This window comes from Necator americanus, chromosome V (assembly GCF_031761385.1).
Source record: "Necator americanus strain Aroian chromosome V, whole genome shotgun sequence".
In the NCBI taxonomy this organism is placed as follows: domain Eukaryota; kingdom Metazoa; phylum Nematoda; class Chromadorea; order Rhabditida; family Ancylostomatidae; genus Necator; species Necator americanus.
The window spans coordinates 28,577,597-28,603,905 of NC_087375.1; the positions used below are offsets into that span (position 1 = coordinate 28,577,597).

Here is a 26,309-nt window from a genome sequence, read left to right on the forward strand (position 1 = left end):
ACCAGAAGTGGTTAACTACTTGCCGGGAATCGAACTGAAACTTAGAAATCTTTCGTTTCAGCGTCCCCTTGCTGGTGGATGTAAAAAGTGTCCTTGTCATTCGTTCTTCATAGTGAAAATAGCAGATTCCCCTCAGCATGGAAAGCTGTACCCCTGGAATGTGTTTGATCTTGAATTCGGTGCAAAATTTTAAGTGTTAAGGTGAAAAAAGGGCATATCGTTGATTTACTGCGTAAAATTACCCATTACCGTCGTTCGAGTCACCAAGTACTTGGTGAGAACATTTTATTTGTTAGTATTAATATTATCATTAATTTTATTTGTTATTTTATTTGCGCTGTATAAGTATTTTTTTAATGTAAGATGTATCTCGGATGTGACGTAGTACTATTGTATCTTCCACTTATTTTTCATACCAATTGCGAATTAATTTGATTTGATTTTGAAATTAATTTAGAACCAATATTAATTTCCTTAGTTCTTCATTATTTTAGTTCTGTTTTTTTTTTCTGTTTTCTCTGTTCTCTGTCCTATGTTTTTTTCACTTGTAAACAAAGCACCATGAATATATTCCATGGAATAAATTAATCCTAACAGGTTTTGCGAAATTTCTTCACAAACGAGAAACTCTCAATAAATCCGATATAATAATCATGAGAAAGAACATCACTTCCTCAATTTTTGTCATGATTGAATTGAACCGGTTTTCAGTCTCCAACCATTGTTTGCTACAGCGTTTTCAAAAATTCTATGGGTGTTCCATAAACTGTAGGATAATCCCCCATAAGTGATGCGGTTTCTCTTTCGATTCCACAATTACTGAAAATCTGAATGGGATCACTAAGGAAGAGCGTTGGATGTATACCAGTAGAGAAATAGAGGAAAATACATTTTAGATTGGAAGAAGGATTTGCTCATTAAAAGTTTGGAAAATAAAGAAATATAGTGAAAATAGCAGCCGATTAGTTGTAAGATGACTGACTGACCCTATGCGTGGAAAAAATATGAGGTCACGAAATTTACGTCTGAAAACGTCTCTCTGCCCCTTTTGGTTTCTACCTTTCTAATTTCAAGAGTCTTAACAGTAATCTTCCATACGATACTTCCCTTAAAAAGTTTTAAAGCACTTCCAAGTTAGTAAAAAAACCGTGCTACGTTAAGCGATAAATCCACTGCCTACGCTGGTGATCCGATTCAAGTCCAATAAAATCATCAATTCGGAACCAGTTGGCCATTTCAAGGAAATGGAAGTACTGAACAGCAAACGGCTATCATACAGGGTTTTTTTTTCTCAATCGACGTTAAAAACACCATCTTCCTCGTGTTTCACACGCGGAAACGAACCGGTGCCGGGGACGTGTCGTACGTACGAAGTTCGTGACAAAGCGGGTTTAGGTATTATGATTATCGATGTACGAAGATTCATACCGTCTCACCACGGTGACCGCCGCTTCAAATTCCATCATCCGCTTTTATATCAAGATTTACAAAAACATACGTACATATACGTTCCGTGTATTGGACAACAAGGGACCGTAATTACGGTTACTGTTTTCTAGATTTAGTCAATTATGTTAGCTAGCAATTTTAAAAGCTTTTTTTTTTCAAAAATTAATGCAGTTCAAAACTTGAGGGCGATCTATTAAAAGATTTTTCTAGATAGAGAAAATTATTAAAAGAGATTAAAATATTAAAAGATTTTTCGCCTTAAATGTTGCGTTTTTACAACTGCTGTTTGATGTCATTACTTCGAGCATCCAGAAATGTCCATGATGAACAGTTTGTTCACTGTAAATGAGAAAGCTAAAAACTGCCTGATCACCGAAAAGTTTTCTGTGATTGCGTATCTTCTGCGTTCTTGTCTAATAGCAAAATATGGAAAGCGTGATTGGATTCACATCTTCTGGCCGCACTTGTGAAAGAGAATTTTAAAAATTATGAAAAATTACTGTGTATGAAGTGTAATCTTTCACCGGTTTCTGGAGCCAAAAATTAACTTCAAAAATCACCAATGTCGAAAGAGTTTTTTATATTCTTCCGAAAAAAAAGAGACAAAAGACCAAAAAAACCGAGGACCACTTTTAAGCTTTTAGAAACGTCGTCCAAAGATAAAACTTTATACGGATCGTAGCCCTCTACAAAATAAACCCTATCAATTCAACTCAAATTCAATTTTAACCCATCATTGTTCTAGTGACTTCTCTTTTTTTTACTTATCTACAGATTTTCACGGTATTCATGTTCTTTGTGGTGGGTTATTTTTGGGATTGTGCTAGAGTACTGTAAGTGCGACTGATACCATCAGTACTGTCATTAGAGAATACAGTCAGTCAAGCATTATCATTGGAGAATGAATTGAGCTGTTTCCAATTCGCTCCAATTCACTCTTCATTGTGTACTACTTTCTTAAGCTGAACCAAGATTGTTATTGATCTTTATTCTGGCTAACGTTTATGACATATCTTGTGGGATGACGAGGCGTTTGGAAGAGTAGATTACACGTGTCTTTTTTTCGGCTCGGGTGTTCGAAACGTTAGCCAGAATAAAGATCAATAACAATCTTGGTTCAGCTTAAGAAAGTAGTACACAATCAAACTCTACGATGCCAAGATTCAAAGAAGGTCGAACTTGGAACTCACTCTTCATTGTCGAGAAGAAGCAGAAAAAAATACAAAAATCATCTTTTGTCTTCATTTCTTCACATTTCTGGAAATAGGTGTGAAAGTTCTGTTTTTACGCCGATCTTGCATCGAATAAATTATAGCAGATGTACTTTATGAGGTTTTTGATTGCTCCGAAAGGAAGAAATAAGAGAAATGAAACAAACGGGTTCTAAAAGACACGGCCTTATTCCCACGTTTTTGAATAACGCAGGAAAAACGGCACCGTTAGAGTGCCGGGTTGTCAAGTTGGTTAACTATCCAGTGACAGCACCGGATTTTCTCTTCAAATATTTCTCATACTGTGGTCGACAGACTCATTGAAGGTCACTTTTTAGGTCATAGCGAAATGTTTTTCCTTACTTAGCTAATTCTGAAATAAAATCTAAAAATTACTGCGAGGAAGACAGTGTAGGTAGAGCGTGTTTCATGAAAAATTGAATAAAAGAGGTGAAAAATTTACCACATGGTGTGCATATTCCTACGAAAACGAAATAAGAAAGAGAAAAAGTGACTTTTACCCAAGTAACTTTACCATTTACATTACATTTCAACTTTTTACCTACTAACCTAAAAATGTTTTAGGATTGTCGTAGTTTTATCTGTTATCAGAGGAATTGCTGAAAAGAATTTCCTAACAAAACAACGAAGAAAGTTGAGCGTATATCCAATGTGCTTATTTAACGGAATCTTAAATGAGGATTTACCGATATAATAACAAAGATCACTACCAGTTCATAACTTCATCAAGCGTGAGTTTAAAGGCATCACCCCACGAATCTGAGGTGGTATGGACTTCAGGTGGAGTATTCGAATATGGGATCGTAGATTATGGAAGGAAGGGCGATCCCGTTCACTTCCTCCTAGTTGCCCTAAAAAACGGCCCGGAAGATGCGGCGCGTGCGCACGGCTGACGCGCTCCAGTCGAACTCGTTGTGGAAAATAGCGCGGTGGAACGCTCGAAGCCGTATCTTCCGAACCGTTTTTTTACGGCAATTAGGAAGAAGTGGACGGGATCACCCTTTCCTCCATAATCTACGATCCTGTATCCGAATACTCCATCTGAAGTCCGTACCACCTCAGATTCGTGGGGTGATGTCTTTACAAAAAACTGCTCATTTTTATGTGATAAGGTTCAAGCTTTTTTTACCTCTGCCTAATAAAAAAAACACTTTTTTGCGCAAAGGTGGTCGTAAATGTTCTATTAATTGCTTAGCAAAGATGCATGGCTAGAAAGTTTTCAACTTGGTATTTTTTTGTAAATGTAGTGGTGATAGAGAAATAAATCTTATTCTCTACCTCCTTTTTAGCAATTGGTCCACCTTCATTCCCATAGGAAAAGCTGCTCCAATTGCCTTCTCGTCAGAAATGCCATAAGGAATGCGTTACCAATTTTAACTGCGAGTACAATAAAAAGAATTTACAGTAACAGCGGTAACACTTCTTTTTTCCGGTTTTTAACGTTTAAAAACTCCAAAAGTTGTTGCGATTCCAATCTCGGATATGATTTCGACTAAACGGCTAAGCTTCAGAGATCACGTGGACTTAATTCCTGTCTTATTAGATATTCGATCATTAATCCTTAATGATTCATTAGGAGCGAATCTAAAGAAAAACCCTCATCAAATCTTGGTAATCAATTGGATTGACGCACCTCTCTCCTTAGCTGACGGATCTTAACTGATGGTTCATAAACAATCCTTTTTTTCTATGGAGTAATTAGCGACCGGTGTAGGGCAAGAGGTTCCGGTGTGACTGCACGATTGATCAATAGTTAGAATACGCCTTATCAGAATACTCTCAATGAAGCCTTTCATCCAGGCTCGAGAAGTTGTATCAGACTCACCACCACTGGCTTGATACATCGCCCAGTCTCCGTAAGTCACCATGTAAGCTAGCTACACGTTCGTAAAACTCAAACGATTCCGAGCTGAAGTGAACGTGGTGGCGCATTCCGAGACACTTAACGCTGGACACTTCATCATTCAACCAGTTGGGCATGTTTAATTTTCAATGAACATTGACATAACCTTAAAGGCATCACTCCACGAATCTGAGGCTGTACAGATTTCAGGTGGAGTATTCGTATACAGGATAGTAGATTATGAAGAGGGGGTGATTCCGTCCATTTCTTCCTAATTGCCGTAAAAAACGGCCCGGAAGATACGACTTATGATGGCGGGATGGATGGCGCACTATTTTCTACAAGGAGTTCGACTGGAGCGCACCAGCCTTGTGCGGCGCCGCATCTTCCGGGACGTTTTTTGCGGCAATTAGGAAGAAATGGTCGGAATCATCCTCCTCTACCATAACCAACGATCCTGTGCACGAATACTCCACCTGAAATCCGCACCACCTCAGATTCGTGGGGTGATGCCTTTAATTCAGTACGAGTTGTTTCGATTGAGCCACACACGAGGTTGTCTTTAGCCCTGGCTAACGTTTCGGCGAATTCGCCTACTTCAGAGATTCGCGTCCGGAGATAGGAAGGTGGAATCGAAAGTGACGTATTCAAAAGAAAAAACGTCCTCTCCACTAATAAAGATATTCTTAGGTCTGCTTCTGGAATTCACAGCTAGAAGTGCAAAGGGCATGTTACACTTTAGGGGATAAGAGAGTGTCCTTTTCTGCCGGTCCTTGTTCCTTATTCCTTATTTAAGGTTGTTTTTTGATAGTGCTCCGTGCCTGTGGTAAGCCGATTAGCACAATCAAGCAACATCCTTAGATAGGGAAGAATTAATGAGTAAATCTTCCTTGAGGGTCATTTTAGGCCTCAGATGGCAAATTAGCTTTTGCTTTCACCTTTTTGGGATCTGAAAAAGGCGAGTTTGCCGATAGGTTATCTACAAATAAAACGATAACAATAAAACTTCTTCTATGGTTCAAGTAAAGAAAATATGTGTTTGGGAAGGTATCCGTAGCAGTGATGTCACCACATAATTCTGAAATCTACTAAGTTAGAGCGTAATTGGAATAAGGTAAATCGCAATTCCCATTCTTTCCTATAATTTTACGCATTCTGAGTGGACCAGCACACTTTACTAGTCTCTCGTTCAAAGTAAGTGGTAACAGCACACTTTGCGCCAAATTAAGGTCACCTGACGAGACGTCCACTTAACAAAAACCAACTCCGACTATGTTTAATATGTGAGAATTGATTTGGGTACCGAAGAAAGAAAAAATCTTCCTTCATTTTTTCCTTAAGGAATTTCTGATCTCGCATGAATTCTTATCAGCTGGTGGTTTTTTTTCTCATCTCTTCGAAGTCGACGTCGAATTTAAAATACTGGATCGTGCTGAACGAATTCAGCCCGTCCGAACTCACTAAACAACATCATCAATGCCTACGAATTCTTTTTCTTGTTAATTGAATCCCTGAAAAAAAAACATATCGAGTTCGAATTTATGGCCGATTTTATTGCTAAACGACGTCGCCTCCACTTTTTTCCTCGTTCTTTGGCGAAACTAATCAGTTGTAGAACCGCCTGCAGGTAGAATGTGAATGCGCCTTGTAGCTGCAGTGTTTTTACGTTGCATTTCGTCGGGGAATTGCCGTGTTCGCTGTAGTTCTTCTTCTATTCCTTGCTATACAGGAGACGAAAGGGGCCCAGTCACATGTACATGAATGTGGCGGTATCTCATATGTCTTACTCTATCATAAACATGTATAATCGACCTATTTTTTGAGAGATCAATAAAAAAAGTAGTTAATAAATTCTATAGATTTTTAGGAAAGATCGTTTTTAATGAGCACCTTATCGACGGGTCCAGAACCTCCCTTCCTGGGGTAGAAATGTGTCGGCCCATTGTTGGTATGTGCTTAGGTCCCATCGTCTTCAATAGGTGAGGACAGGATGAGCAGTTAGAGAAACTGGTAGGATTTGTGAATATCTAAGCACATATTTAATGAGGTAGTTGAATTCATCGCTTGACTTTCCGATTAACTGCTGTGAGGTTACGAGAATTTTTTTTTAGTGATTTTCGCAGTCGTTTCCTAGAAGAGTAGAAATTTTCTTGGTTGCTTTGATTGTCGACGTTTTTACAAAGAGGATTTGATTCAACTGCATAAATTTTTTTCACAAGGTAATATCAGATATTTTATAAGATATATGACCTATCTTTATTTGCTAATTAGGAATACACTCGGATAAAGATAGATTTTATCTGTTTTATCTCTGAACAATCAAAAAAAAAAAACTATAAAACTTCTGAGACATAATTACTGTGCTCAATAAATATCCTACAGGAATATACGAAAAATTCTCTGTTCCTCTCCTGTTTACACGGGATCGATGAGCATTGGTTAACTGGAATGTTTCTCACAAATTGTGGCATCATAGGATGTTTCAGGCAAATTATTGAAAACGCTTATACGTCTCGAAAACGCGTTTCTTTTTTTTTGGTCTCAGAATCTCCTGTTCATCTGGTGATGGTAGTTATGTGCTAACGAATCATTTGTTCAATGGATGCACCAATTTTTTTATTCGCTCGGATGCTTACGGACTCCTTTTGGTTGCATCGAATTCTCGACAGATGAAGTTTAGGCTTAACGACGGAAGCGACAATTGCAGTTCTCCGGTGAGTAATTGTGGATGTATACTCACCTACTTCTGTATTATAAGCGTTATAGAATTGATTCAAGTGCTCCAATTTTGTTTCAGAAGAAACTGAAGCATTTCCGTCACGCTGAAACACAAACAGACCGTTCGTGCTCAGGTACACAGGTGCATGGGCGTGCGCACAAGCACCCAACCAAGTACAATTAGACATTTAGTAGAGTGACATGAAGCACGTTAGGCACCTTAGGCAGACAGCACTGTAGCGTTTAGGATCGAGTGAGGATCCCTTCTAGTAGCGTTCACTATTTAGTAGCTGTATTTCGCGATGGCCCCACCTCAATTCCAACCGCTACCTCCACCGCGCCGCTCGACTGCAAGCGGGTACGCAGCTGTACGGTCCTCAAGTCGTTTCGACTCGACTATGGAAGCACTTGCGCAATTGTTTCTAATTGTAACAGTTAAGAATATTATTTCTTTGCATGATGACTGTATGATCGATGGTTCGAAATCGCCCTAGTGCCAACTATTTAGATCCTTTCATTCCTCCGGTATCCGATGAATTGGTGCTAGATGATAAAGAGACTGACTTGACACATTGGCTCGCACTTGCAAGTCATTGTAAGATCGCACACGCGTTTATAGACTTCAAGCGATTCTTAATTAAAGGAATCGTGGGTACGAAATTGATGTGGTAAGGAAATCCCGGAGAAAACGTAGAGTTCGAGTTGTTGCCTACAGAAACTAGCGTGACTCTCCTTTCTCCTACTCTCCTTTTCTCCGGGGTTTCCTTACTCACCCTAGTACTCCTAAAAACGGTGTGGGAATCGCTTATGCTGCTGCTGTTGCTAAGATGTCCCTTAGAACGTACAGCCTTGTACACGCTCCGCTTACCTTATCAGTCTTATCGGTTTTACTTGAATAGGCTGCTGTGGAAACCTCATTAATTCTCGTCCGCTCGCTCGTAAGCGCTGCGCGTGCGCAAGGGTGGCGCGTTGCAACTGATTTCGTAGGAAAGAGCGTCGTCTTCCACGATAATTTTTGAGACGATTAGAGGAAGATGAGCAGGACCACGCTGGTTTCCGTAATCTACACCTACAACTCTGCACATTATCCTTTATTTTTTATTTTATAGCATAATTTTGCACATGAAAATAGCTATGATGAATTGTTTATCTGTCGATATATTGCCAAAGTAGTGGCGCACATGTTTTTTGAAAGTGAGAACCTCGGTAGAAAAAAAACATTCACATCGTATTTAAACGAAGTGCAAAGAACAACGTACACCTGATTTCCACATTATAGCATGACAAACGTTCATAGTTCTCCCAATAAATGAAAAAAAATGTGCAAAATGGGAAATTCAATGGGATCACCGGTTAGGTTTGGAACTCGTCACGAATTGTTGAAAAAGAGAATCACAAGTCAAGTACAAAAAAATGAGAGAAATTCGTGAAACTCATCAGATCTTCCAAAGAACCTGAAATCAATCAATAAACAATTCGCCTGCGACGATAGGGATTAAGCACTGGTCCGCCTCCTGGTTCATTTCCTATGTCATTTCCCGGAGGAGGTGGTGGACCCTTAAACAAATCTGGTGATCAAAATATTCTGTAGAAATAAACATTTGTTAAAATTCTAGACAACTGGAACTCTTGAAAGATACATCGTAAAAATTACCACTGGAAGAGCAGCCTGTCCGCTATTAGCGCCACCGCTCCAACCCTGAGGGGGGATATACGGAGATGATGCATCTAAAAAGCATTCGAATTAGAAAAAGTATTCTGAGAAATAATTGAATAATAAAAGATATCTCTCTCAAGAAACTGAACTCAAAAACATTTCTTACCGTTCCCTGAAACAAATCCTGAAGATGGTTTGGCAGGTGGATTCACTGCGTAGGTGTTTGATGGAGTTTGAAACTGAAGGAATCAGAGTACAGCGAGAACCAAAATCAGAATTCATTGCAGATAGTTGCAGAATCTTCTGGAGACCAGTTTAGATTTGTTTTCGCTCCATAGCTGCCTATGCTGTAAGCGTTTTCGTCGGAACCGACGTGTTTTACAATCGGTCGCGAGTGACTGCCAGAGGCTGATTTCCAGCTCAAAGGGAAATTTAGGCGGAGGTTCCATCCCGTATACGTTTATTGTGGCTCCATCGGAAGCACAACGGAATGAGGATTGCGAATTTTACTTCGGGGTCTGTTTGTTTTTCTTAATATTGCCAGTGCAAATATTGCATTTGTGCCCTTCCTTCAAGAATTCCCAGAGGAAGAAAAAAGGGAAACAAGGGAAGAATTTAAGGGATTTGAGTTTCTCTTCTTAGACACAACTTTTAAAAAACGATTAAAATAAACGTTTCAAAGTCAGTCGGGGCGTCTTCCTGTAATATGCTGAGAAGGTACAAAGTAGTAGAGTGAATAATTGCCCGTACTAACAAAATTTTTGTCCTCGCTTAACTAAACCACTAGTACAGTAATCACATTTAACTCAATTAAATTAAAGGACAAAATTTCTTATGATTTTCTGACTAACCACTGTGTAAGAGAGCACCTGATCTAGACAGACATAGTAATTCTAGGTTACTGTCACAGAATTAGAATCGTTTAAAAAAAAAGATGAATACCGGAGGAGCCGGCGGTGCTACTGGTAGTGTCGCTGGAGCAGGGGGAGGGGAATCATTCAAAGGTGGAGGAACACCTGGACCTTGTGGAAGACAAACCACTGGTGTGGGATTCGATCGTCCGCTGGTTAAACCTAAACAACAAGCGGAGGTTGTTCTGCTGCGACTACATAAAGTTACAGTTACAAGATCACACCTACCTTGAAATCGAGTAGTGGGATCATCAACCTGTAGCACATCTTGTAAAGAACTTGCTATCGAATTAAAATTTCCCGCATTGAAGTTGTTCGCCACGTTCGTTGAGCTCACCGGGTTCGCAGGACTTAGTGCAGAGGTCGAACAACGGTAAATGAAGTTCCCACGACCGTCATTACTGTAAGTACAAGGCGGCGGCGTGGCTGCGATTGGCGTTGGAATTGGTCGTGGTCCTCCGATGGGTAGCGGTTGTGGAGGGACCACAATGGGAAGTTGAACACTCGGCGGTGCAACGCGTGGAACCGTGGGAAGATTCACTGATGAGGACCCGGTCGACACGAGCTTTTGTGAGCTCGAGATTGAGATTCGTGAGCCCGACGTTTGTGCTCCTCCGGTTGGTCGAGGTTGTTGTGGTCTTACGGTGGGAACAACAATAGGAGGTTGAACACGTGGTGGCGTACGTGGAACTGAGGGCAGACTCACCGATGATGGTCCACCTGACCGTACGTTCTGCGGGCTTGAAATGGAGACACGCAAACCCGATGATTGTGATCCTCCCGTAGGTCGAGGTTGTTGTGGTCTTACGGTAGGGACAACAATGGGGAGTTGAATACGTGGTGGCGCAACACGTGAAACTGAAGAAGGATTTACTGATGCTGATATCGATGATGGTCCACCTAACCGTACGCTCTGCGAACTCAAAATGGAATTCGAAATGGAGACCCGTAAACCCGTTTGTTGAGGTTGAGGCGATGGGCGAGGTGCTGGACGAGGTGCTGGAAGAGGTGCTGGACGAGGTGCTGGACGAGGTGCTGGAAGAGGTGCTGGACGAGGTGGTGGACGAGGTGCCGGAAGAGGTGCAGGGCGAACACGAGCAGTCTGTGTTCCTTGACGAATTGGCGGACGCACAGGTGGACGTATAGATGGTGGTCCTACGACATTAGTACGAGGTGTCGGTCTAGGGATTTGGTTCCGTCTAGAGCTGTCACTCAACGGAAACGTTGAGTCACTTGAAGGATTTTTGGGGAAGGTGCCCATGGGTGGTTGAAATGAGCCGCCTTTCGGAGAAGGATAAGGTTCGTCCATGGGTGGTGGCATGACGTAGCCATCATTCGAAGGCAACACGCATTGAACGTAGCTCACAAGGCATGAGGAAATCGCCAATATCAGTCTCTTCATCCTGAAAGAAGCCTTATTACAGGTCATTTCAAAATTGGAGTCCACACATTTTTTCTCGTCACCACTACAAAATTAAGATGGTGCAGTTTTTACGAGGCAAAAAATATTTCCGTACATAGCTGTTATTTAAAAAAGGCTGTCTTTGAATTGTTATCATGGAGTGTTCAGAAACTTCCGTTTTTTTAAATACAAGGAAAAACTAATCTAACCAAACTAAAGTAAACTTTTTTTGAATAGGGACCAATAAAACCACTTTTAGATGCATTGTTTCAGGGAATAGGGGAAAATGTCTGAGTTACAGTACTTCAAAATCTTTAGAAATTCATAAAGCTTCAATTAAAGTGAGCAGTTTAGAATTGGGACGTCGTAGAGAAAAAACTGCTCAGGAATTAGGCTCAGAAATTACTTCTTTTTTAGTTTTACAGATTGATTTATGCATACATACATCGTTTTCAGGAGCAATAACGGGAAAAGGAAAAAGGTGTTGAAGGAAAAAAGGAATATGCAAAAAATCTAACAACTTTTAGTGAAATAAATTTGACTTAGAAAAGTAGGGTTGTGATAAACAACCAAATTTCAGTAGGAACCAAACACATCTCCTATTTATACCCTGGAATGAATTCGCTGATGCGCCATCAATTAATGCTAAGACGTTATCGAGGTAGCTGTTATCGAGGTTTAATCATGTTATGGCATTGAGGTCGACCCAGGTAGCACCTATAGTTAGCCGGTTGAACGCAAATACCGTCGAGGTTACTCGGAATTAATTTTATTAGCTGCGAGATCTACGATCGCTTGTTTATCACATATTTATTTATTTGTTCATTCATTTTTTTTTTATAATGAAATGCACGTCAACATATCATAACCGAAGAACATGTGTTTATTGAGACAAAAGTAAATAAAAAATAAACAAATAGCAATAAAAATGGGTCAATGAACAAACATCGACTAAAACTCAATGAAAAAGGATAGTTTGAAATGTCTGTAGCGTTGTAAACGAAAGTTAAACTAAAATAAAACAAAACAAACTAAAACTCAGGAATCTTTTGCCCTAAAACAAAAGTTTGAAAAAAAATAATTGAAATGAACTGATCTTAGTTGTATAGAGTTGTATGAACGTCCCACAACCGGTGAATTAGTGCAATCCTAAAGCATACAGTGCAAAACTACAACGCATACTTCCCTAGATCCGTGTGGTGTGCGAGGTTTGCTGGTAATTCACCAATTTTCCGCCAGTAGAAATGTCCATAGTGTTCGTACAAGCTAATTTATTGCACATTTTTCGGTAGAATGTAGCTGTTAGAGGGAAAAAAACGAGAATTATTTCAAGCAACACCAATTATTCAATTTAACAGCTACTGAAAATTAACAAAAGGTTACATTTTTTATTCGAAAACCCCCATAAATATTACGTAAAACAGAAACAAGAAAGATCAGAGCACAGTACAATATCATAGCTTTCATATCATATCTTAGCTTTTACATAGAAAATAAAATAAATAGAAAGGCAAACAATAGGAAATCGTTAAAAGTGCTACAGGCGCCTTCATCATCATATGGTTCGACTCATCTTAAAGTGGAAAATCGAGTGAATTACTAAACTAGGAGCCTAAATTCACTCCTTCAAGAGATAGAAGACGATAATCTACGTGTAGTCTCATTCTTTACGTACTTGTGAGGTTTAAACGATTCCTGTCGTACTTGTGGAGCATCTTCGAATCCTATCGTTAAGTCGGATATTTCTGTTCACTCGATCATTTTTTCTTCGAGATACTGGAGTTGGGCGAGCGATGCAAGCACATGGAAAGTTTGGGAGTCCGGCATCACCGGGCCGATCAGACTGGTGCCTAATATGAGAAGAAAATAAGATTAACAGCAACACTGGGGTCAAGAAGAACATAGTCCTTGACAACTATCTAATTCACCCGGAAAATCAATCTTTTCCGGACTTTCCTGATGAGCGAGCTAGTAGTAGTGGCACGTATTTCAATGGACAGCACGCACTTTCTTTAATGGGTCAGAACAAGAAAATTCCGCAAATTTCTTACTTTGAATTCACTTAAACAGGAATGCTGATAACATTTAAGTAGCGTTTCTGATGCAGTTCCTATATCACTACTCTCTTCTAAATTTACCTACCATTTAGGCGCGGTCTTATGCATAATCTGTCACCCTTTCAGAAAATGGCGTTCCGATTGAAGAGAGATAAAGATCTGTCTATCTATTGTTTATACAATCCAGTAGGTAGGTGGGTTCTTCCAGAATAAACAATTTCAACATCTGTTATGATGTTCTACGTCCTGCCTGTATCGACCACAGACACACCAATTCTACTGTGTTCTGATCTTTCTTGGTTTTGTTCTTGTCTTCATAGACCTGACCAAAAAATGAATGAGAAGCACTGACAAACATCTTACGGAAACATAGATTACTGTAGACAATAAACATACTTTTTAGGCATCATAATTAACTTTGTATATCCCATATTTGTTGGTTTAACTCAAATTCTCAAACTACAAAATGCGAAAAACGTCTCTGAGAACCATTTCGCATCTAAAACTGTCAAATTTTAGAATGTAAAAGGAAATTCTTTAGGCACGAGGGTGTTGCCAACGAAGGAAACACAAAAAAAAAAACAAAACGCGAAACTACAAATAACAAAACTACATATACCTTACCACTCATCAATCAGGTAATCTTTTACTGAATTCTTTCAGTTTTCCTTTGTATTTTGCTCTCGAAGATCCAAAAAGTGTGAGCAGTATTTTAAATGAGGTTATTTCATAGATTAAATCGAATTTGTAGCTATAGGCTTGACCCATAGGTCCTGGCGTCTTTAAGTGAAAGTTATGCGCGAAAAATAAAACGTTTTAGCAATGCTTTTGATGCTATTCGATTGGGAATTATATACTCTACAAAATTGCTTGTTTAGTTATTTTTTTTTAATGCTAATATACTTTTTTTCTTCTCAGGTTATTGATATAGGGTGTCTAGTCGACGAAAAAGAAAATTTATGACATCCTCCGTTTTTTGCGTTTGAAGGCACTTCACTGTGTGTTTTGATGTGCTGCGAATCCCAGAGCGAAAACGTAGAGTTCGGGTAATATGCACCGTTGCCGTAGTGTGGATATTCTTTTTGCGCTTTGTTCATGGGTTCGAACCAAGCAAGCCACAGAACACACTGGACTTCTCTCTGTACCACCAACTTCTCGATAGGGGTTGACGAAGACTGAGCTACCGCTGCGCAGATCGAGGCGTCGCGTCATCACCTGCGTACGCACACGTCTGCGTATTATACTACGAAAAATTGAAAGCTTTTACTTCTCTTTGAAGAAGATTTTACGTTTCTACCATGTTTCGTCGTTTTTCTGTATCCGGTCAAGTGCACACAATGACCTTACGGGCACCCTGTGTTTGCATCCGTAATCTCTGACGGTAACTAATCTCTACAGGAGCGCGTTGCCATGAAAAGGAAAAGGGAAAAAGGAGAAAATTGAATTGTTTCACAGAAGTCTGCTTTGTACGGAATGATAACGTTTCATTGAAATTCGAGCAACATATAAGATAAGAATTTTAATCACGCTCATTGACGTACACGGTATGTATCGTTGACGTGCTTTTTTAAAATTCAGAAGAATAATTTATGTTAGTCTATGAAGCAAAGGGCAAAGTTTTTTTTATTGATTTCAAGAGGTACAGAAACTTCATAGAAAAAACATATTATAAGTATAATGAAAATACATTATAAAACATTTATTTATAATTTAAAGTTCAGTCATCATAGGATCATCACTTGATGTCACGTAAAGGAAATAAACAAGCAAAGAAATGAATTTTGTTTATTACATCTAATATACTGTATATGCGCTAACTGAAATACATAAAAGTGAATCGAAAACAAAATGGAAAAATAAAACAAAAAAAAAATAACAAAGTGGAAAAATAAAACAAATAAAGCAGAACTTCGAGCGAACTCGTAAAAGCTACCATTAACAGAAATTAAGGCTAGTCATAGCCTATGAATACGTGGAGCGGCTAAAATATTTTCGCGTCGAAACCGGTAGCGTTTACATATTTGTATTATTTTTTTCGGAGCATGTATTTTGCTAAAAAAAAGGTGAACAATATCAAATTTTCAGGAATCAGCCACAGCCAGACCGTTCCATGCTTATAGAGCTTCACTTAGAATACTTCTGGTTTTCCGCCTCACACCTAATGTACAAAAAAGACGTCTCCAACACCACTATTCTGTTACTTGATGTGACAAAAATATGTAAAATCAAAAAAATAATCAATCAGTAGTAATAATTAAATATAAATGAGCATTTTTTTCAAAGAAATTTTATTTTATAGGAAACATCTGCATTACTACAAATTATTTTTCGGAATAATCTCCTCCTTTTTCTAACGAATTTTCCCAACGTTTTGGTAATTTTTTCATCCTTTTGTTCTCGAAGAATGAAGTTGTACAGATATTTATCTAATTGCGCAGGAAAATTTCCATTTAGTTGTTGGTTTGAAATCGGAAAAAGGCGAAGGAAATCCAGTAAAACCCATATTGCAGGTGTAGCGCAGCAGAAACTTGAGCGAAAGCACTGGGAAACGCCAGATCATTTACTTTACACCCCTGACTTATCGCGATGTGATTTTCTCGTTTTTTTTTACGAATATTTCTATGAGAACGGAATGAAGAAATTACCAAAGCTATGGGAATGATGTGTATTAAAAAAGGATATTATGTATGAAAATAGCTTCCAGAAATTCAGATGTTTCCCATAAAAAATGATGTTATTTGAACAAAAGCCTCGTTTATATTCGATTGTCCCTGGTACCTGAGTTCTACAATTTCTACCGGACCAACCTCACATTATTCTACCGCATCGTTGAGGTGAAAGGAGAAAGTACGATGTGGTGAACACATGATAAACGAACTATGGACCTAGTTTTTTTTTTTTGTTTTTGAGATAGAAAACGTCTGCCCTTTGCTCCTATGTCAAAGATAGGCTAATCTCAATGTGATAACAGTGGGTTTTGAGCTTTTTTTCACTTAAATTTGTGCCCCTAAAGGTCGTACACTCACGACTCTGGCAAAGATTTCTGTATAAAAGTGAAGAAATGAAACGTTCTCAACAAAGCGACTTTGTTAGCTTTATCATCTTATAAAGGTTAGTTTCTTAAATAAGTTAGCGCCTTCATCGTTTCAGAGGAGCTACAACCCTCCCTTCAGAAAATGTTGATCTTCTTCCTTGGTACCTTATTCGCACCATGTTTGGCCGTTCCGGGACCGGTCCTGGTAAGTCACAAAGGTGCTTTCCATTCAAAACATGAGGACAAAAGTGCTCACGTTGATTCAGTAGACCGCAACGCGCACCGCTAAATACCTGCGCTACGTTATAGCTCAGCAATGGTGGCAGTTGAGTTATAGTGAGTTAAGCAGTGGAAATGGGCGGGTGTGGTTACGGTTAAAAATTTCCCTAGTGAAATTCAAATTTTAAGTTTTCACAAGATTGTATAGGCCAATACGTTCGCCTCAAATTGTTGAAGTGAACGTGGGGGCCAATCTTATTGAAATGGAACTTCCTGAAATTCAATTTAGTTTTCTGTAATCTATGAGCAATATGATTGACAAAAACAAAATATAATGAAGATCGATGCACATTGCTTCGTATCAGTTAAAGGCTACTTTCTACAAGGAGTTCGATTGGAGCGCGCCAACCTTGTGCACATGCCGCATCTTCCGAGCCGTTTTTTTACAGCAATTTGGAAGCAATGGACGGAATCACCCCCCTCTCCATAATCTACTATCCCGTATACGAATACTCCACCTGAAGTCCGTACTACATCAGATTCGTGGGGTGATGCCTTTAAATTAGTTTCCACAGTCGGCATCAAGTATGTTCACCCGGGGAAGAGCGCAGCGCGTTCGCTCCGTTTTCTTTTAACGCGCTCCTTCTTTTTCTGTCGCAATCGAATAGTGAAATGTCGACTTACTGGACTCTATTTTAGTAATTCGGCTCTAAATTTTTTTTCAGCTTATAATGTACTTCAAGGAAGAGTGCTCCTCTTTCTTTTTTTTTATTTGGTTTAAAAAGACAAAAAATGTTTTTAAGTAAGGACAAGAATCCAAACCCTTCATTCTCTACCGTGCTCCAGATACAGAAACAGGCACCTATATGTGAGACCCTCGCTCAGCACCTCGCTTGTTGGTCTGGGAGGGGACCACCGGCGCTACAACAATAAGCAGCTTTAATCATCGGCGAGCACTCAGTCAACAGCAGTCTCACTTTTTACACAAACGCTCGTCCCTCGTTGAGCATTAAATTTAACCGCTTATAGAATTTAGGCAATTCAGCACATATCTTGCCGAAATATGTGAGTCGGAACTAACTCACCAAAATAGTGGCTCTCCATCCATGCAAATTAACTACAGCTTTATAATCTTTTTTGAATTAAACTAAGATTTGTAATCTTTTTTGTTCAACTTGAAGTCATTTTCCTATTGTATCAAATACTTATTGTAAGTGTAGCTCAAATACCCAGACCTAACCAGCCGGAGAAGTCAGTTGACCGTCAGTCAGTCAGTCGTTTTGCAGTATTTAGTTATTTGTTCCTCATTTATTTATTCACTTATTCAAAAACATCCATAAATGTGCCTTTAAAAAACAAGAAAGAAGGGAGCTCACCGGGACTTCGCATAAGTTTTATGAAGCAAAATTAGCCTTTTCAGCACATTATGTGGTGGGTTGGCAGTTCATACTTGTGCAACAGAAGGTGAGAAATCCCACAGGAGATTTTTTTATAAAATCCGGAACACTCAGTAGAACAACTCTTAGCAAGGTTTGGGTGACCAACTTAATCCAAGACGGACGAGTCCGTTAAAGGCTCTAGACGAATGGGTAGGGGGTACAGAGCCTCTAACGGACTTGTCCGTCTTGGGGCGGAAGGGCTAACTATCTTCGGCATCCACCAGAAGAAGAGAATATCAGGACCATTTATATGGACGAATTAAAAGAAAGAGTATCAAGGGCGAATTCCTGTTAGTTAGCGCCATAAATGAAGCAACAGAACTACAAAACAAACTAAAAAGAATTGAAAAGAAGAACCAAAGAGAAAGTGATTTATAAGTGGATTTATATATGGTTTATATATGATTTAGGAATATATTTTTCTTCGGACACTTCGAAACAATCGGATACAGCAGTAGGGGCAGTAAGTTACAGAGACAAACGTCGAAAAAGAGCGTATCAGAATCGCAGAAGCTATTGTCATAAAGAGCAACTGGATGAAAAGGATAAAGGATAAAATTTCTGGCGTTAATCAATCCGTTTGGGATGCGCCCCCACGTTCACTTCAATTCAGAATCGTTTGAGGTTTACGAACGTGTATCTGGCCTATACAATGACTTGCGGTGGCCAGCCGATGTGTCAAGTCAGTGTTTTTATCCTCCCAGGCAAGTCTGGTACCAATTTATCGACCCCGGAGGGATGAAAGGCTTGGTGAGCACTGGGGCGGCTTCGAACCTCCGCTCGATCGTGCAGGAAGTGGAACCTCTAACCGCTACACTACACCTGCCCCACAGGAAAAAAAAGAATCTAACTTTGTGAGCTAAAAACACAGATCAACTCAGTGCTCGTTGCGGTTGTTGATAGAGAAGAAACTTGCTCGTGATCGCTGAAACAGTCATCATCATATAACAAATCAATCACTTCCAGAGTGCACCGCAAGGTTTTGCATATGCTGTTGACGTCGACAAGGCTCTACCCCCGAGTTTCTTCGAATGCGTAAAACGTGCCGGTTACAGTGCAGTCTTCACCAGGTGTTTTACTTTGTTATGATTAACCGAATTAATTTCAGCTTAAAGAGGAACTTTTTAGAGCCTATGACCCTACAGGTGCAGGCAGATTTGATTCAAATGCAGTCAATAACATTCGTAATGCCAAGAAGGGTAAGTGTGTGGTTTATGGATACCGATCAACGTCCACAAGACTCCGCATATGCGGATTATTTTAGCTGGTCTTGAGACAGAGGTGTTTATGACACCAAACGTTCGTTCGCTCAAAAACGGTAAGAAACAGTTCACAGAACTCTACCGTGGACTAAAGAAACAAAAAATTGAGGTGAAGACCGTTTGGCTTCAGGTACGTTTCAGTAGTATTCGGATAGATGAGGGATTTCAACGGTTCTCACGCGTACCCTAATAGGTCTCCTCATCTATGAACTGGAAGAACAGCACTAGAGCGAACATTGCGTTCCTAAAGGATATCCTCGATAAGGCAAAGGTATGGTTATTCACTGTTTTTCCGAAGTGTACTTCTCAAAGGCAGCGTGTCACAATTTCGACGTTATGCGGAATATGCAGTGAAGGCGTAGTGCTATCGTAGATGTATTGTAGATTGCGGTAACCAGCGTGGTTTCGCTCAATGTCCTTAGTCGTCGTAAAAAAAACGGCTTAGGAACTGCGTTTTTTTCCTACGAGGTACCTCAAAACACGCTACCCTATATACGTTTCGGACTACTCAGCGGCATATGCATTGATTTTACTTGAATAGGCTGGCGAAGAGACCTCATTGATCTTTGACCGCTCGCTCATGGAAGCGCAGCGTGCTCAAGAGTGACGCTTTGCAAATGATTTCGTAGGAAAGGTTACCATCTTCCAGGCCGTTTCTAACGACCATTCTTAGTCTCTCTTTCTCCCACCATGCTCTCATCGTTGAAGGACAGCCACCTCCTCGAATATGTCGCTGTTTTTACAAAGTTCGTACACAGTATTGTAGTGCGCGGCGCTGGGCTGCGCTCTCAGACAGTAGGTAAAAATAGGTGACAATAGGTAGGTCAAGTAGCGTTTACCTACAGAGCTATGATGTAACAATTGGCTTCTACACAAATGCGTACGCTTGGTCGAAAATAGCAAATGGTGCATGGGTGCAGAATCCGTTGTTGTGGTAAGCCGCTAAATCCCATAAACTTCAGAAATTTGATGGAATAACAGAGATATAGAATTTTGAAATTCTTCAGGTACTGTAAGGTGAACGGAGAGGGCTCAAGTGGTGAGACTGAAGCCAACTTTAGCGATTTCGAACCATTTGGAAACTTCGTGGAGCCGAGAGTTAAACAATTCGGTAAAATGGTAGAAGTCTGTGGAGTCACTGTAAACAAGTAGGTTTTTTCTTTCTCGTACAAACTCTGGATTGGCTGGATATGACAGTTATGGGAACGTTTTTGATCGCAGGTTTGACGACGATTTGCTTTCAGAAACATCTACACACTAAACCAGTCGATGCACTTCCTTGCACCATCTGCAGAAGAGCACGAGTTAGTTGTCGGGTCTTTCAGCAACGGAGCATTCCCGAACCTTCTGACAGCTGAATGAAAGGATAGATTGATTCAAAAGTAAATATTCATTCAAAGATAAAGTGTTTCGTGCTTATCACTTCAATTCGAAATTATTTGAGGTTTTTACGGACACGTATGGGGTCTGTACAATTAAATGAGTGGTTTGGCCATTGTATCAAATCAAAACTCTTCTTAATGATATTTTTTCTTACCTGATTTGGTCTTTCTTCTCATTTTGTCGGAAGTAAAGTGTGGAATCAGATGCGACCTTCGTCGAGTGCAGTGATGAATTTAATCGACGATGGCGCTCATTTTTTGATGAACCTCAGCTGAAATCGTCAAAGTTGATCTTTCCGATCATCTGCACTTATCGGATATACCGTACTGATTCTTGTCATTCCTGGAGGTATTTGTCCTAGAGCGCACCAAATTGCCCTGTGAGGAAACAGGCAGAGCACCTAAAGCATACTGTATACTGTAGAGAGGGTTCCCACTTCTTTCTGGGTTTCTTCATAGTTGCTTCGAAGAGAGAAACGATGTCTAATGTGCGTACTCCTCTCTTTTTTGCCTATTCAAACAGAGTTCTACCACTTTCAATAATTCAGTAATTAAAAAATACAAAAATTCAAAAAGTTGAAACTCGAAAATTATGGATATAGCACTTGAAATTTTGACAGTAAAAAATATTTGGAAAACAAAGGAAACTAAAACAAAACTTGTTTTATCACTATGAGCCATTAAGGCTCTACTTGAGTTCTCGATTCCCAGTACATACTCTATTTCCACTATACCGAATAATATCGTCTTCGAGTAAGTTCCAAGTTCGACCTTTTTTGAATCTTGGCATCGTAGAGTTCGATTGTGTACTACTTGGCGCAACTCTAACAACTGGTGGTCCGCTAACATCACGAGTTCGTGGCTATCAAGGCTCTGAAGAAGGCGACGACGTCGAAACGTTACCCAGAATAAAGATCAATAACAATCTTGGTTCTACTTAAAAAGTAGTACCCAACATCGTCTTCTCCTGCACTGTACACGATTCAACCGAAGAAAGGAACCAAAGAAAAGCCAATGTCAAGTTGCTCCCACCATTACGAGCTTCTACAAAATTTCCCGCACTATTTTTATATTTTAGATGTATTTAGATAGATCCACCTCAGATCTTTGTATACAGATGTGAGTGTTGCGATTTTTCCTCTCCTAGCCAACAAATGTGTAGAGGTTGCGGCAGAAGTAAAAACTTCTACACTGCCGGACTTGAAAGAAAGTAGAGGGTTGCGGTCCATTCTGTTAGGGAGCGCACATAATTGTTCGTTCACCTCGTTTTTAGTCCTCACTGTGTCACAATTGGGCGAATATCAAAATGTCGTGGTGGAGGCTTTTCTCAATAATGGCGAATCTGTAACTGGGAAGCAAAGAGCGGCTTTGTGCGCGGTTCGGTTCACGTGCCAGAGAAAGTGCAAAGCGGTGCAATGGGACCATCGCGGAGCAATGAACGCTGCAAATGCTGGGGTCCACCGCACCGCTTAGGAGCGCAACGCTTACGCAACTGCGCCGTGTTTCGTGTCGTTTTGACTCGACTATGGGTAATATGGGTATACTAGGTCTCCGCAAGTGTTATCGGGTGGAGACAGGGTTTTTCCAAATTTTGTGTCAGCAAATTTTTAGGACACTATCAAGTGACCTTTTCTACCTCGCGTAACCATCGTAAGTGCAGTCAACAACATAAAAAAGACGGAAATTGACTGCATCACGCGTATGCCTCCGAACAGTGAACAAACATGAAGACTTGGATTTGGTGGCTGCGTGAAAGATGCACCAGATATGGAATGAGGGTAAACAGCAATTAGAGTTGAATCGTACGAAGCGCAAGCGCAAGAATAAATTATTTTGGAACTTTATATAGTGAAACAGAGATATTGTAATGTAACTGTTCACATGTGCTACTGAAGTAGTTAAAGGCAGCATACCGCGAATCTGAGGTGGTGCGGACTTCAGGTGAAGTATTGTATACGGGATCGTAGATTAAGGAGAGGAGGGTGCTTCCGTCCATTTCTTCCTAAATGTCGTAAAAAACGGCCCGGAAGATGCACGCGTCTTGTAGAAAAAAGTGCGCCAGAACGCTCGAAGCCGTATCTTCCGGGCCGTTTTTACGGCAATTAGGAAGAAATGGACGGAATCACCTTCCTCACCATAAACTACGAATACTTCACCTAAAATCTGTACCACCTCAGATTCGCGGGGTGATGCCTTTAATGTGGATCTACTCCTGATTCCATCCACTCAACCATAAATCTTAAACCATTCCCATTTCTTGCTTTGGAAATGCAGCATCATAGAATATATAATATGTATAGTTGCACTTTTCAAAATCTCATTTATGGGAATGATCGCAATTTCTGGACGCTGTTCACTGAACCACGGTTTCACCCATCCCACCTGTCGAGCAGGAATGAGGACAATTCCGTTTCTCAGGCCTGGAATTTAAGATTTTCGAGCGTTTCTGTGCCTGCGCAATTCCAATATCCTGGAAAAGTGGCGCAAAATCGGAAATTGGGGAGTCGGCATTCTTTTTATACACTCTACTATTTTCCCTGCATTTTTTCCACTTCTCAATGTTTCCTAATGACTTTCCCTTCCGATTTGTTGATAACAAGAAAACCATTGATACGCTCCTCCATTGAGCATCCAAGTCACGCTCGCTTGGACGACTCAGCTTGAGGGTTGTTGGAGAAGATATGGGACATCGTGAGACCCTCGGTTGACTCAATTCAACTTGTTTAATATGCTCGATATTTCACCGATATAATTCCTGATTTCCATCGTAATCCTCCTATATTTTGTAATTCGAGGAAAAAATTCGAGGATTCTGCATTCCAATTCCCTGCTAAAAGATGCTGTACGCCACGGAGATCGCTCGATTTCGGATTTTAGCCACAATTCTAGATCTGCTCTGCATGAATGTTTTTTTTTCCAGAAGATAAAGATAATAATTAAGATAATAAAAATAGTTACTGTCTAGTGTAGTGGATAATGCTCTCTCTTCTAGTCCCACGAGTCCCACGTGAGCCACGACCTTGTAGGGCAACAATTGACTTGAAAACTAGTGCTTCGCTTTATTTTTATTATTATGAAACACTGGAGAACTACTTTTTCCCTTATTTTCTAAATTTTATTATTTAATTTTATGAGGCAGGAGCGGTGCATTCGGTTAGAGGTCCGTTGTAGCCACGCTTTCGATGGTTCGAGTCCGCCCTACTGCAAACCAAGCCTCCGGATTCGATGAGTTGCAGACAGAGTTGTCTGCGAGGATAAAAACACTGACTTGATCATCGGCTGGCCCCTGCAGGTCATTGTTTGGCCCCTGCAGGTCATTGTATAGGCCAACACGCGTTCCAAAACCTCAACGATTACGAATTCCAGTAAAACGCGTTGGCGCATCCCAAGTGGTTTGATACGCCAGGGACTCTATTCTATTTTATTTTTTTACTTAACTGCTGACGTTGTAAAAGCTGTAGCCATGTTCGCATTCTCATATGCAGAATTTCTTGCTTTCCTTCCCTTCATAAACAAATTTCTAAATAAATTCATAAAAAATATTTCCTTCATAAATATTCATATTGTTAGGTTACAAAACGTTACGAAAACACTTTCTTACACTGGGGTAAATTCCAACCTTCAAATAAAATTCAGCTCTTAGTAACATAAAGAAACAAGAACAACAGACATTTCCTATTGACAACAGACCTTAGATGACACTACTTGACGACTGCATTCAGGTGTTGGAAGGAGAATACCGTGCAGTAGCGCCATCGATACAGTGGCAGTTGGGTAGAAAGCGGTCCCAATTTTTTCACTGTTTAATTTTCCAACTATCCACGAGCACTTTTGAGGTTACTTCACACGCTAAGAGCGAATGTGGCAGTCATTCTGGATGCTAATCAAATCGGCAAGCGGTATTTGAAAGAATTTGAGATAAAGCATAACTAGTTCTCGTTACTTGCCTGAGCACTTGTTTAACGAGAATTCCATGGAGGTGTAAATTTTACAGTATGTTATCTTCATGTCCCAAATTTGAAATTATCTAAAAAGAAGTCTCACCGACATCAACATCGAGTCCGAGTGAATAGATGTTTTAGAACAGCAAAAAATGTACGTAAAAAGTTGAACACGAAAATAAATAAAATACAACACACAAAATAAACGAAATGAAACACACAAGAAATGATTTCGAAAAGACTCTGAAATTGCTGCATTGTGAAAAACAGTTCCCATTGAACAAGTTTCCGAAGCACAGAATTGCAGGTTGTCCAAGGAAATAAAACTCAATTTGTCATAACTGGAGCACAACAGCACTAGTTCTGGAGGCATGGATAATGAAAGAAGTGATAGGAGTACGTTGGGCAGAGGTTACCTCCGAGACATTAATAAGAATAGAAAAAGATGGAGAAAAATAAAGAAGGAGTTCTCTTGCTGATACAATTTAGCAAAAATATTATTCCAAAACTCAATTTCCATTTGCAACATAGACATTTACATCTTATTTTCAAATCCACTTACAGGACCTATGAAATCCTCGGATCACACTTCTGAAAAATTGATGTTTCTCTGAAGCACAACTCAATTGGCACCTTAACGTGCACGGACCTTGGAAAGCTTCTGCTCCACGCAGATTTTATATCGCTCACAGCCTTTATTTTAAAGACTTTCTGTTTTTTTTTGTGAATTTGGCATATTTAGTGTTCCCCATGTACCCACAGCATTCATACTTCGCGAGAGAGACGGCGAATCCGTGAGGGACCGGTGAGGACCGATAAATCATAGAATTATCTTTCAACATATTCCGATTTTGTATTGGAGCGTTTCTCAGCAGCCTATGGTAAAGTCACCACCCGCGTCGTTTGCTCCTATGGGAAATTTCCATATTCGAAAAAGGCAGCTTTGTTGGAAAAGGAATAATCTATTGATAGAGATTAACATTAATTGAGATTAGTTTTTTAAAGAATTAATTTAAGGCCCAATTTTTTTTAGATTCCAGCCAACGATAACCAACAACTGTTAATTCTGATGAGTTGTCCATGAACCTCGCAAGAATTTTAAACCACCTCCCAGTTGCAGCCTCCAACCGTCGATAGCTCAGTTGGTAGAGCGGAGGACTGTAGAGTGGCAGCTATCCTTAGGTCGCTGGTTCGAATCCGGCTCGACGGATTGTTTTGTTTTCCTTGTTTTTCTATCACTTCTTAATATTACCTTATCCTTCCGATTACTACAAAACCAATGAAATTGAATATATATATTTTTTTTATAAAAATATGTAAATATACATTATTATATATTATTATATTACAAATTATGAAGCAAATAATTTATTACGAAATATATATATATATATATATATATATAATTATATAACCCATCTTATATCATATTATTAATTTTTAATTGTTATTAAATTATATATGTTATATACTATACTGATGGAAGCTTGTTCATCCTAGACAGCTGAATTCACACGGAATACATCACTACCTTGCATAATTCAGTTTTTGAAATTAAAATCGAAAAATTAAAATTAGAAAAATTACGCCGAAAAGATGAGGCACATATTCAACACATATCAAAAATTTGAAGTTGTTGAGAAATAATCCAGCACAAGACAATCTTTACTCGTTTCTTCATTCGGGTTTTGCTTCGCTTCCGCGAAGTTTGTATCTCGTGGATACATGAGGGGCACTGGATATGTGATTTCCCGCACAAAAAC

The 26,309-nt window shown here is 39.6% G+C and overlaps 2 protein-coding genes across 3 annotated transcripts; one reads left to right on the top strand and one right to left on the bottom strand.

Annotated features, from left to right (window-relative positions):
- Window positions 1-8,706: 8,706 nt before the first annotated feature.
- On the bottom strand, window positions 8,707-11,212 carry RB195_015514 (uncharacterized protein; the record flags this gene model as incomplete). The annotated part of the gene is made up of 5 exons (XM_064206258.1): window positions 8,707-8,799; window positions 8,897-8,970; window positions 9,066-9,138; window positions 9,842-9,972; window positions 10,039-11,212. 5 exons carry the CDS (start codon window positions 11,210-11,212, stop codon window positions 8,707-8,709), a joined length of 1,545 nt encoding a protein of 514 aa, XP_064062139.1.
- Window positions 11,213-15,311: 4,099 nt separating this feature from the next.
- On the top strand, window positions 15,312-25,431 carry RB195_015515 (uncharacterized protein; the record flags this gene model as incomplete). Of its 2 annotated transcripts, XM_064206259.1 has the most annotated exons (14): window positions 15,312-15,332; window positions 16,363-16,380; window positions 16,443-16,508; window positions 18,928-19,031; window positions 19,090-19,160; window positions 19,226-19,353; window positions 19,417-19,494; window positions 20,069-20,157; window positions 20,231-20,371; window positions 20,468-20,527; window positions 20,594-20,605; window positions 20,668-20,688; window positions 25,289-25,351; window positions 25,419-25,431. In XM_064206259.1, the coding sequence occupies 14 exons, from the start codon at window positions 15,312-15,314 to the stop codon at window positions 25,429-25,431; spliced, it is 885 nt and encodes a 294-aa protein (XP_064062140.1). The 2 variants fall into 2 exon arrangements, with proteins under 2 accessions (XP_064062140.1, XP_013307103.2); XM_013451649.2 differs by lacking the exons at window positions 15,312-15,332; window positions 16,363-16,380; window positions 20,594-20,605; ... (1 more) ...; window positions 25,289-25,351; window positions 25,419-25,431 and having other exon boundaries at window positions 16,446-16,508; window positions 20,468-20,585.
- Between the last annotated feature and the right edge of the window lie 878 nt (window positions 25,432-26,309).